The sequence below is a fragment of the Trichomycterus rosablanca genome, chromosome 4, assembly GCF_030014385.1.
Source record: "Trichomycterus rosablanca isolate fTriRos1 chromosome 4, fTriRos1.hap1, whole genome shotgun sequence".
In the NCBI taxonomy this organism is placed as follows: domain Eukaryota; kingdom Metazoa; phylum Chordata; class Actinopteri; order Siluriformes; family Trichomycteridae; genus Trichomycterus; species Trichomycterus rosablanca.
Genome location: NC_085991.1, coordinates 39,330,307 through 39,343,590, shown reverse-complemented (window position 1 = coordinate 39,343,590; position 13,284 = coordinate 39,330,307). Strand labels below are relative to the sequence as shown.

Genomic DNA, 13,284 nt, shown 5'->3' with positions numbered 1-13,284 from the left:
ATTCCTTTTTATTTACTGCAAACTCATTCAGGAGCACCTTTAACTCTCAATTCTATTTTCCTCTCTTTTTTTTTTTCTTTTCAACCTCGGTTGACTGTAACTTACATAATAATCCATGAGAATGTATTTAAATTATGAATATATAGGGGTGTCAGTTGCAAATGTTACACAAGTAAAAAAAAAAATACGCAGCTGAAGCTGATTCGCCAGTTGCACCTAAACCGGAACCATGCAGCAGTTTCATATAAGAGACGTTTGGTGGTTTGCATTTCATTTTGGGTATTGTAATCTGTGCTTTTCTTAAGGCAACATCTTTTCAATCCACTGTGATTCTCATTGTACTCAAGCAGTCAGCAAGCATTTCTCTTTTCATGGATGTTACCCAGTCATATATTGGTAAAGGCTTTCTAGATCCATTAGCACTTAGCTGTTCTGATCCCAATCAGCTCAGTTGCAGTATCTCTCCTGGAAACACAGACCTGCACAGTCACCCTTTTCTAACTCTGTTCTCAACACTTCAAAGCCTACTGTGCTCCAGGGCTCTGCTCTACAGATAAGCCATCAGCTGTGAATCTGTACATCGTGTAGCATGTGTGCTTTGTATCAGGGGTTGAGTGCCCTGCGTTTGTTTGGTACAAGTATCCAAACAGCATTTGCTCACAGCCTTGCCGGCTTTTCATTTCCATCAGCGGCTCCTCAAAAGTGAAGCAAAAAGCGTTTAACCTCTCATAATTACGTCCTGACCCTTCCTCTGCCAGAATCGCTCTCTCTTTATTGTGGCATTTCTCTTGTTTCTTTCTTTCATTTCTTTTTCTCTTTTATTCTGTCCTCCTTTGATAATACATCAAGACAGCTCGGTCTGCTATAAAAACATTTCCTTTAATTGTTTCCTGAGAGGCAGTTGTCGGAGCTTCTGTGTAAAGCTCATGTTGAGACCAGAGCCAGTGGTTGCTCAAACCGCATTAGCACTTTATTGGGTTTGGGAAGTGAGCCCAAATCTGCACATTTAACCTTGAATTTATTTCTGATGTGCATTGTGGTTTGGGTCCGCCTGTCCTCTTAGATACAGGTTTCTGCAAGGTTTTGTGAATTTAACAAAATAAATAATTCATATTTCAATCAAAATGGTAGTGGCTTCTTCCAGAACAATAAAGCCTCCATCTACAGGAAACATGGAGTCACTGAATGGTTTGATGCACACTCTCCACCTTCAACATCCAAACACCAACAAATATGAATAAGGTGGGAATGGTGGACTGTGCGCACATCAGATAGAGTGTGTCAAATATACACCCTTCTTTGATGCCGTCAGGGTCCCCAGCAACGGATTGGCTTCGTTAATTTGGAAGAAAAAAGTTGTAATGCATTTTAAAAAAAGATAATAAAAGAGTGGCTATTTTATGTCAGACTTATGTTTGATTTGCTTAGTACTGTTCTGTGTGTAAAATCAAAATCAAAGAAAGCCTGAGGGTATCCTGGCATCTTGTGGTCAGGCAGCACCATACTAAAAAAAACCGCATGTTTAGTTAAATTGAAAGTGAGTGAAAAAAGAAGTAATCAAAAAAAAATATATATATATATATGTAATCACTCCCACTTGTGAGTCTGGTAAATTAGCATTTAACTTTAATTTGTCACTGGTCTGTTTCATTTTTCAGTGATAAACACTGTTTATTGTCCAGACACCAAGGGTCTGTTTAAAAACCTAGTGAGCTGCCTTGCTGTCTTACTGCCTACATAGCCAGCTGCCTAAGTAAAGAGCATTCTAATAAGTCACTGACTTATAAGTCAGGTTATTCGAACACAGTACTTAGACAGCAATTACAGCGATTCTATCAGTTTTTGCTTACTAAGCTAACATAGTTAGCCTCATGACATTCCTTGTGCCATGCGTTGTGCTCATGCCATGCGTTGTGCCATCTCAATGGGATGAGGTGACACAACGCGCTAGCATGTAAACTAACATCTCCCTCTGTGTACCGAAAACAGTTAAATTTGCTGACAAGCCCAAATTTGCAAATAAATGACGTTTATACAAATTAAAAATCAATGATGATTTATTTACGTTTGAAAATTACTCGTTGCTCTGCATCCATCCGTCATATTTGTAATTTTTTTGTGAGAAAACCTTGCTGGGATTGCCTTCACCGCTACGGCAGCATCAGACACTCCCTTGTTATTCTGTCCAAATAACGTTTAAATTTAAGGTGCCTTCGTAGGCAGCATTTTAAGGCATCTAAGAATTCAAACAGCCTCTTTCTTGGGAGTGCACGTAGGATGACATAAAATGCTCACTAGGTTTTCGAACACACCCCAAGACTGTAGACTTGAGTGTTTACTCCCGATCCAAGAGTCACTTAACAATTAACATTTGACATTATTAAATTAGTGGTTTTATTTTAATGTTACTTTCATGTCTACCAAGCTGTACCCTTTTTATTTTCAGCAATCTCATACTGGTGCACCTGTAACTCAGTTTTCAGTGTTGTTACTTTGGAAGTGATTGAAGGAAAAATACTAATTTACCAGACTCACAGTTGGGAGTCATTTACTTTTTTGGGTTCCCTTTTTTTTTTATTTGTCACCAGTCTGTAATTTATTTTTCAGCGATGAACACTATTTATCATCCAGACACTAAGACTGTGGACTTGAGTGTATCACTGTTGTGGTGCATCTCTATTTATCTATCAATCACCAAAAGTCTGACAAAGTTTGTTTACAATCATTTACCAGTCTCACAGTTAGGAGTTATTTTTCGGATCCCCTCTTTGTTTTTCAATCACTCTCTATATGTGACTAAACATGTTAAAAAAAGATTGAAGATTGTTTTTTATCACAGAGCTTAAATCACATGCTCTGGATCTATCATGTGATGTGTGTGAACTCGTACAAACGGCAGTGGAAGTGAAAGGCTTACTGTGCTGTTCCACAGAATCCCCCCTCACCGTCTCAATCATTTTGGTTACCTGAGGTGAACGTTCCGTTTGTAGTGTTTATTCTTAAACTTGTTTGAATTTGCAGCCAGCTATGTTTTCTGGAGCAGTTTTTATATTCAGCTGTGCCCTAATTTCCAAGCAGACTTGTTGGAAAATAGAATTTCTATCAAACAGTATGAAAGATGCCAGTGATTGATATGGGTAACCCTGTGTAATTTAACTGAGTGCTGGTCTACAGTGGCATGAATACGGCTCCTTTGATGCTTACTGACCTGGATCTTACTACCTGGTTCACTGACCTGGCTTATGCTGACGCAGTCAGTTATACTTATTCGCTAATTTAGGATTAGGCTCATACACCCAAAGTCCACCCTCCAAGAGAACAGCCATTCTGGTGTTAGATCTGAGTAGAGGGATCATTTCTCTCTGTGCTCGCCCATATACTCCAGCATGCTTTAATGTTTTTATTGGCTGTGTGTAGTTGCATGTTAGCAGTAGTGTGTTAAATGGCGGTGAAATGGCCCCAGTTATTCAAGCATCGGTCTCTTTGTAGTCAAAAAAAGTAAAAGAAGTTACATAGTGATATTTTGCTGATGTTTATGCCAGCAGAGGAAAAAATGGGGGAAATGATGGTGAGGAAGAAATAAAGAAACATTGTGTATGTAGGTGCTTAGGTGGCGCAGAAGTGTATTACGTTACCCCACCATCACTGAGCTCCGAATTTAAAATGGCCTGCCAGGCGTCTACACAGACATGATTGGCTATGTCTGAGGAGGTGGCGGGGAGTGGCCGAAGCACTGCGATGGATTGCTGCTCTGTCCTGCCTTGCGCCCAGTGTTTCCCAGGGGAAGCAGAGCCACTGTAGCCTTGAGTAATTTCGCATGTATGTACTTCCTTCGATTCATTCCATCTTTTTAAAGGGGAATGCCACAGTTCTGGGTTCGATTCCTAGGTGGAGCAGTCTGGGTCGTTTCTTGTCAGAAGCATGTTCTCCCCATGTCTGTGGGTTTCCTCTGGGAGCTCCAGCTTCCTTCCAGAGTCCAAAAACATGCAAGTGTGGTGAATTAGAGATACAAAACTGTCCACGACTGTGCGTGACATTAAGGACTTGAACTGATGAATCTTGTGTAACCAGTAATTACCTGTCCTCTCATAAATGTAATCAAAGTGTGTAAAACATGATGTTAAAATCCTAATAAATGGATAACATCTTTTTGAGCTCATTTAGACAATATCAGGGATAGAATCGTTTTGTAACTCTTTGTAAAGCCGTTATTAGACCAGATGCAGTAACCAAACTTTATGCAACACCTTCCCAATTTAATAATGCAGCCTTTAACACTGCCCACAAGCGACTGTGCAGCATTCATGCGTCAAACATAATTCACGCTGTGAGTCACGGTTTTCCAAACATACTTAGTCCCTTTAATATATTTACAGCTCCAGAAATGTATTTTGTTCCTTTTATGTTTTTCTTAATGTATCTGTTCCCATATCAATCATATCTGAAACATCTGTATAGTGGTGTGGTATTGGCCCACCATAAGCTGTTTATCGGTTCACCTTATCATAGATTGTACACATCTTTGCAACTTCACTGCAGGAATAAAGCACAATTCTTAAAAAACACATTTCCTAACTTGTGTTTTAAAAGCGAGTGGTGGAGAGCCACTGGTCTCTGGTCAGGATTAAGCATTCACTAAAGATGGTTAATTAATGAATGAATAAACTTGCACACTTCTAATTTTTTTAATAGCCTCTTCATTCTGATAAAGAGTCTTCTGTCACCTGGAAACACTTATCACTAGGGGCAATTTAAAGTGGACATGCCATCATCTGCATGTTTTGGCAGGTAGAAGAAAGCCATGTCGGCACAGTGGAACTATGCCAAACTTCACATAGACTGTAGTCAGAGGTGAGGTTTGAACCATAGTTACCAGGACCTGGTGCTGTGCAGCACACACAGTGTTTGCTGTGGGTGTTGGCCTGTTTATTTTACTATACTTACATTCACTGTGTTAAATGATATACACTATTTGGTCAAAAGTATGTGGACAACGTTTCTAATTATAAGCTTTAGGTGTATAAATCAGTTTTATAAAACAATTTATTTGCATCCAGCTTTGTGGCAACAGTTTAGAAAAAGCTATTTTCTGTCTGAGTGGGACTGATGCCCTGAGCACAAAGCAAGGTACATAAAGAACTCCCGTGGCTTGCACAGAGACCTGGCCTCAACCCTGCTAAACACCTTTGGGATGAGTGAATTAAATCATTAATCTTAATAGCGAGCCATGCATTTTTGTCCAACAACAGAACAGTGCCTGTCCTTATGAATCCTCTTCTAATTAAATGGGCAGAAATTCTAAAATGCTGTGAAAAGCTCTGCTGGAAAAGTGGAAGCTGTTATAGCTAAAAAGACAGGGCCGCCTTTATATAATTGTCCATTATTTGAAAATGGGATGTCCAACAAGCTTACAGTCAGGTGTCTACCCAATTTTGGCTATACAGCATTGATGTTTCCACATAATGCAGAAATAGACATTATGTGGAAAAGACTCCAGGCCATTAGGAATAATTTATACTAATTGTTCGTCAGTATTAGTAGTCTAATGTTCTCACTGCTGTTTTATTTTCGAAATGTGTGGCAGTACAAGCTCCTTGTACCCTTGCTCTGTCTGTCTAATTCTAGATATGCGTCACCATCTGCTGGGTTTTTTTATAGGGCCTCAGCTTGTTTTTTTCTTGATCTATTACATCCAACAAATCATAAGACATCTTACACTCCCTGACATCTCAAAAAAAGCTAAGAAAAATGATATTCTTTACAGGCTTACAAAGTACACATTATTCAGAACAAGTGTACAATTATTCAAGGACGTAGAAAGCTCCTGAGATTGACATTTGGTCACATGTGCATTTTTTTACATTTCTTTTCTCATATTGTAAAATAAATGAAGAAAAGATCATTTACTCCTAAGCTGGTTAATGCAGTAAAGCGCCAGCCTTTGGTAAAAAGACAATCCTGACTAATTTTACATATCAATTTAATTAGCTTGGTTCTTAATTCTGAATCTGTAAAACAGATTTTCTTTCCTTTAAATAGCTTGCTGGCACACAGACTGCCTTTTGACATTATACTCCAGCACCTTTTTCTGTCTGGATAAGTCAATTGATGAGGAAAAGAAAAGGAGGTCTGTCATTTCTGATCCTCGTCTTCATTCGTCATATTTCACAGCCTCTTTTTAAAAATACACCTTCTCTTTTTCACTCCTTTATTTTTTATTTTTTTAATCCACTTGAGTCTTTGAATATCGAGGACAGCTGGATGGCAGGCATAAAAACCTGAAGGTTTTTGGAACGGGAAGCCTTTTTGATTCACAGCAAACATCTGTAGTGAATATAAAGACATAAAACGCATCTGGAGGAACTTGATGTCCTTGTTCTAGCCTTAAGCTCTCAGTCATCCCCGGTGCTCCTCTAAAGTATGTAAGACGTACATAAGACCTGAGAGAAAATGTTAGTCCAGAAGACAAAGACGTACTGTCGATGAAGAAATAACCTGTGTGTTATGGCAGCGACTGGACCGAACCATTCTGTGCAGGAAATCTAGCAGAAGCAAAGGAACATAAATATAACGTAAATGGAGCGTCTTAGAACAGATTTAGTCCATAAATGCTGTCTCCGGTCTGTGCTTTCCAGCCAGGTTTCCTCTTGGTTTTGGCATGGAAGGCACATTTTAAAGACTCTACTCCTCCTACACAAATTATGGGTGGCACAATTCCAGCTTGGTCCCTTTGGCCATTACAGTGTGCATATTTATAGAGAAGCAGCAATAAATGTAAATTAGGGCCACACAATTAATTGTACATTAATCACAGTCACATTTTTTTTGGTTTTCTGAGTTCATAGAAGATTATTCAATGCAGAATTGCTGTTTAGGGAAAGTGTAGATTTGATCAAGTCTGGGATCTCTTTGGGCACCCTGTCTACTCTGGACCCTTGAAATTGTGCAAACCTCTTTCAAACCTCTTTAAATATAAACAATGATACAATTATATTCTACACACTAAGGTTAAAAGTATATAGCAGCACTAATAATTAGAGTTTAGGTGTTTCAGACACACCTATTGCTAACAGGTGTTTCAAATAATTTATATACTTTGTGACACAATTATGTAAAGGGACTTTGATGTTCCAGACTTTACCACTGTGCTCAAAACAACAAGTAAAAAAAGCAGGGGTTTGATTTTGAACTCCATTGGCCTGAACAAACTCCATTGGCCTTGACCTCAACCCCACTAGATCTCTTTGGTAGGAATTTAAACAATGACTTGACAGGCCTGTTTTTCTTGTCCAACATTAGAGCCTGACCTAACAAACTAAGTGAATGAACATTAATTCCCACGCTGACCAGATATTATTATTCGAGTGGTGGAGGATTATTGGTCCTGGATTCTGTAAAGTTTCTTTGAGACAATGTCTACTGTAAAAAGCGCTATATAAATAAAGTGGACTTGACTTTACTTGGAGCATTCTTAGATCAGCAATGACACCAACATTTTAATGTCATGGCAGTATGTGTCATACAGGTATGAGTATTTGGTGCAGCAGAGTGTTTTTTAGATTTCGAAATACTAGAAGTTGAATCGTTTATTTCATTTTTATCAGCTCCTGGTTTTACTGGGAAACACTGGCCATAAGGCAGGAAAACACTGGACAGGGCACCAACCATTGCAGGGCTTCAGCCTGACCTAGCCAATTATGTCTGTGAAGACACCAGCCTATAGCACCGCTGACAGTTGAACTGGTAGTGGGCCACCTGAGTGGTGAAAATAAAGAAGAAGGGACTTATTATTTTCTTTGTCAACCACTTTATCCTGTTTATGGTCATGCTGAAAAACACTGGGCAAGAGGCAGGAACACCCTGGACAGTCTCGAAGGGCTTTGGCAATCAGTCCAGGACCCCACCCAAAAACTAAAAATACATAAATACATAGCCAATCACATCTGAGTAGATGCCGGTCAATCCAGGTTCATATCTCAGTGGCATTGGCCTATAGACCACTGTGCCACCCAAAAGTTGTATATATAAAGAATCAGAAGAATGAACACACTGTGCAATAAAGAAAATAGCTTAAAGCTCTAACTGTACACTTGTAACATCTACTAACAATGCGTGTGCCTAATAAAAAGCTGGTAAGTAGTTAGCAGATATGCTTCTGCATTTGATACACCAGTACTAATAGATTACATGCTACCATTCTAATCTACCATGCTAGTAAGTGTATAGAAGTGTATAGTTTGCATATTGTAAAGTACTTAACCTCCTCATCTGGGTTAATAACTTTGTTCTTGTCACTTTTGTAGATGAGTAATGAGATCATCCGTCTATGCAGCAAGCAGATCTCTCTTGAAAGGATCTTCCAGGGCTATGTGATCTCTAGTAAGCAGACTCTTAACAACTGCATCCAGTGCTGCCTCTCCTGGAAGCAACTCTATCTACACACCTCCCAGCTTCACCACAAGTAATGTATCTCTTATTTAAACCTCTTGTATTTTTCTTACATGGCATGCCTCTTCAGAGAATGAAGCCAGAATGTTTAAATATCATTGTCTAATTTCATATGAGATGTTTTTGGGTCTCATGTTGTTTTAGCCCTTATCTCTGTATGCCATTGTTCATGTGTACTGGACTCATTATATGGGGTCTGTTCAAAAAACCTAGTGAGCTGCCTTGTTGCCTACACTCTACCTGGGCAGCTGCCTAAGTAGAAAGGATTCTAATAAGACATCAAACTTATAAGGCAGGCTATTCAGACACTACTTAGGAAGCAATTATGTCACTGCAGTTTTTGCTTACTATGAGAACACAGTTAGCCTCAGGCCATTCAAACCAATGGGCTGAGGCGGCACAATCTGTTAGCACGCCAGCTAACGTCTTCCTCAGTGTACTAATTTATACAAATTAAAAATCAATGAGAATTTATTTACATTTGAATAGAACTGCATTCGTTGCTCTGCATTTGTCTGCCATATATGAATTATTTGGCAAAAAAAATTGTGCCGCACAGAATGCTGGGATTGCCTTCATTGCTAAGGTTATTGCTTCAGAATAAGGCACCTTAGTAGGCAGCGTTTTATGGCATCTAAGAATTTAGGTCTAAGACATGCCGTCTTCTTGGGAATGCGCGTAGGATAACATGCTGTCTATGTAGAGTGCTCACTAGGTTTTCAGACAGACCCATACTATTTTTTTTGGTAGCCTCTTATACCACTAACTCCACCACTGGGAGCATTTCCCATATACTAATGTATCTCCAGTCAAGCAATCACACACATCTCTGCTCCACTCAGTCAGACCCTGTGTTCTTAGCTACATCTCTTTAAGCTCACATTATTTATACACACTGAACTCACATACTACTACCCTAGTCTTTCCTTCCTTTTCATCTTCTGTCAAGGCCATACCTACTGTATCTGGTCTCAGCCCTTTGGCTTACCCAAAAAATGGAACTGATATGAGCTTGCAGCAAAATCAAAGTGCCATAGCCTGGCTGGCCATGATTACAGGCTTCTGCCAGAGAGAATGGCACTTTGCAGTGCAATGATGGGGTATTTACTTCAAAGTGATAGTGAGGGACCACAACAAGGACTGGCTTTTGCAATATGTATGAGAAAGTAACTCGTAGTGCCTGTCTTGGAGTTTGGCTTTCATGTTTTTCCTTTGTGTGCTTGTATTAGATCACTTTTGATACAAAACATGTTGACACTTCCTAAACGTATCTCAGCGGGTTTCATGCTTTCATTCAAATCTCTCTAGCTCAGGAGTTTCCATTAGCATGGTTACATACTGTATGTCACTGTGCAAGATGAGCTTGTAACTGATGGTAATTTTTTGTAGTGTACATGCATGGTATGGTCCTATAAAATAATAGATCTTACTGATGTGGCTCGGCATGGTGGCCCAGTGCGGTCGTTTCTCAGGTCCTGGATTTGATTCCCAGGTGGACCGGTCCAAGTCCATCTCTCTGTGTCTGTGTGGGTTTCCCCCGGAAGCTCTGGTTTCCTCCCACAGTCCAAAGACACGCAAGTGAGGTGATTTAGAAATACAAAATTGTCCATGACTGTGTTTAATGTTAAACTTGAACTGATTAATCTTGTTTTACACACTTTGGTTACATCCATGACAGGACATGTTGTTACTAATTAAACATGTTAAAAGCATATTAAATAAATAATAAATAAATTCCCTTTGGATAAATGTTTGTAGCCTTCCAAATATGTGTATCTGTCCTACTGCCCATAATGCTAATATACTGTCTGTATGTATAAATCTCAGGCTATTAAATATCAATACTTATGACTAGAACTAATACTCATTTGGCGTGGCTCGATGAGTAGCACTGTCACCTCACAGCAAGAAGGTCCTGGGTTCAATTTCCAGGTGGAGCAGTCCAGGTCCTACTCTGTGTGGAGTTTGCATGTTCTCCCTGTGTCTGTGTGGGTTTCCTTTGGGAGCTCCGGTTTCCTCCCAGAGTCCAAAGGCATGCGAGTGAGGTGAATTGGAGATACTAAATTGTCCAGGACTGTGTTTGACATTAAATTTGAACTGATGAATCTTGTGTAACCAGTAATTACCTGTCCTGTCATAAATGTAATGAAAGTGTGTAAAACATGACGTTAATCCTAATAAAAAAATAAATAGAATTAATACTGATTGGCGTAACTAATTTTTAATTGCATAACTTAAAAATTGTTTGGATGCAGTGCAGGACTTGGTGTGTCATTGTACTCAGCTCAAAGATTTACTCTCAGGTTTGCAAGAACTGGGATGTTCAACCAAGCCGTCACTTGTTTTCCACCAGGTTTGCTTTTAATGATTTTGAGCTCATGTGCAGGAAGCTGTTGTCTGGTCTGATGCTGGCCTGCTGTATGGTGTTTAATTAGAGCTAGGCAACAGTTTGAAGCTTCGACCAAGCCTACAGCTTCAATCCTACACTCGGCCAGTCGACCTCATCTTCTAAATTACAACCAGTACTTAGTTCCAGCTCACAGACCTGAAGAGTTCATGGTTGAGGCTGATCCTTCAACCAGGGGCTCTTTCCAGCCAAAAAAGTACCACATTTTGGCTACCTTTTTGCAGATTTTTTTCTCACAGTTACCTGTTTTTTTTTAAATTTTTTTTTTTTTTTTAAAGACAGGCTTTGTAGCTGGCATGTACATCATAAAAATGTTATAGTGTGAAACATCAAGGCTGTGTTCCAAGCATAGCATGCTTAATGGTCTTACATGCATACACCTCACGTAAGGTAAGCTTGTTGGACACCCAAACATAAAACACAACACAGTAGGCATAAATATGGAATTGCTGCTAATGCAGTCTCTACCCTTTTGGGAAGTCTTTGCACAAGATTTTTAATTATGTATGTGGAATTTATTTATGCATTTTCTCCCAGTTTAGCATAGCCTTCCGCTGCCGGATCCTGATTGTGTCCGAGGAGGGTGTATTCACCTGCCCTACGCCCCCCTCTCGACCACTTTTTTTTTGCTCGTGCCTTGTTGGATTCACATATCTTTTCCCACTCGGCAGACTTGATGCCCAATTTCTGTCTGCTGCACTGCAAATAATGCCAGCTAGTGGGTGCCCAGCCGACCGGTATGGGGATTTTAGAATCCCAGCATGGGTGTGCTAGCGTAATATCCTGCTGCGCCACCTGGGCGCCGTATGTGGAATTTTTTTAGCCATATATGCAAAAATAACCCATTTTTGAGGTCAGGCACTGATGTTCGATAAAAAAGCTTGGCACAAGGGGGCGTGCGAGTACAAGTTTATTTAAGACCGAGTTAATTGCTAAATCCCCAAATTACTTTAAGACCCTAATTTGCTTGTTCTGTATGCGGTCACAATTGTAATGCCTAGTTCACACTACACGACTTTTGCCCTGATTTTTGCTTGCCGACTGGTCGGCGCTAGATTTGCCGGCTCAGGAGCAACTTGCCGGAGAAGCTCGTCTGTGATTCCTGTTGGTGATAGATGGTGTAGTGTGAAACCCCCTATCGCTGATCAGTCATGTAGTGTGAAAGCCACACCGACTTGAAAGACTCCCGATTACAAAAGATCCAGTTGTGTAGTGTGAACTGTACAGCGACCTGACGACTTGGAAAGTCGTGTAGTGTGAACTTGGCATAAGTTGCTTTGAATGAAAGAGTCTATTAAACGATGTAAATGTACTGATGGACTGGAATGTAGAGTAATGTTTGAGCATAAAGCTAGATTTCTCTATAAACTTCTGAGCATAAAGCCAGGTTCTCCTTTTATAACTAACGATGCTTTCTGTGCTAATGCATCAAACAATATCCCTTTTCTTTACACTAGTAGTGGGAGAAACTAAAGTCATAAGGCAACAGTTACATGCCTTGTTTGTTTGTTTGTTTGTTTATTGGGATTTTTAATGTTGTGTAAGGAGTAACTACCGTTTCTGTCATGAATGTAACCAAAGTGTAAAAAAGTTTAATGTCAAATACAGTCATGGACAATTTTGTATCTCCAATTCACCTCACTGCATGTCTTCGGACTACCTTTCTATCAATGTAGACACGGGAGAACATGCAAACTTCACACAGAAAGGAACTGGACCACCCCACCTGGGGACCGAACCCAGGACCTTTTTGCTGTGGGGCGACAGTGCTACCCACTGTGCCGCTCTACATTCCTTGTCTAGAAGTACTTTAAATTACTTGTTATAAAACGGATAGTTCCGGTCCTAAAATCTGATTGGCTGAGCCGCGTTCGAAGCCGTTGTAAAATCCCTGATAAACGCACACCTATGACCACCTCACATCATTCCATATTAATACGCCACTGAATAGAAAAAATTAATGTTATTTTCGCCCTCATGTTGCCTAGCAACACTGTTAATCGAACTATTTTGCGTCGCGGAAGAATGCTTTATTGTAAGTTTATACACGATAAATACATTTATGAATTAAACATTGTTGTATTTATTATATTTTATGTTGACCGGCGTTTTATAAAAGCAATAAGCCACTCGAGACCGTGCATTACTGTTATGATTTTAGCACGGGGAAAGAAGTTTTAGGCACTCCGCTTCGCGTCGTGCCAAAAACGTCATCCCCGTGCTAAAATCACAGTAATGCACGGCCTCTCGTGGCTTATTGCTTTTATAAACTACTAGAGGGCTGTAAACCTGGCTGGAAAAGAATTGTGGGTGAGTTGCTGGTATTTGTTAGGTAACAATGTTTACTATTAATATAGCTTTATACTAGAGATGCATGAGTACCGATACTGGTATTGGGTATTTGCCCGATACCGCGCTCATTAACTTGT

General features: G+C 39.8%; 1 protein-coding gene across 1 annotated transcript in view; it reads left to right on the top strand.

Annotated features, from left to right (window-relative positions):
* dnah2 (dynein, axonemal, heavy chain 2) overlaps positions 1–13,284 on the top strand; it is a 294,787-nt gene that overhangs the window by 20,811 nt on the left and 260,692 nt on the right. Inside the window, exon 8 of the mRNA XM_062993580.1 lies at positions 8,304–8,461. Within this exon, the coding sequence (XP_062849650.1) occupies positions 8,304–8,461 (158 nt within the window). The remainder of the gene's footprint in view (positions 1–8,303; positions 8,462–13,284) is intronic.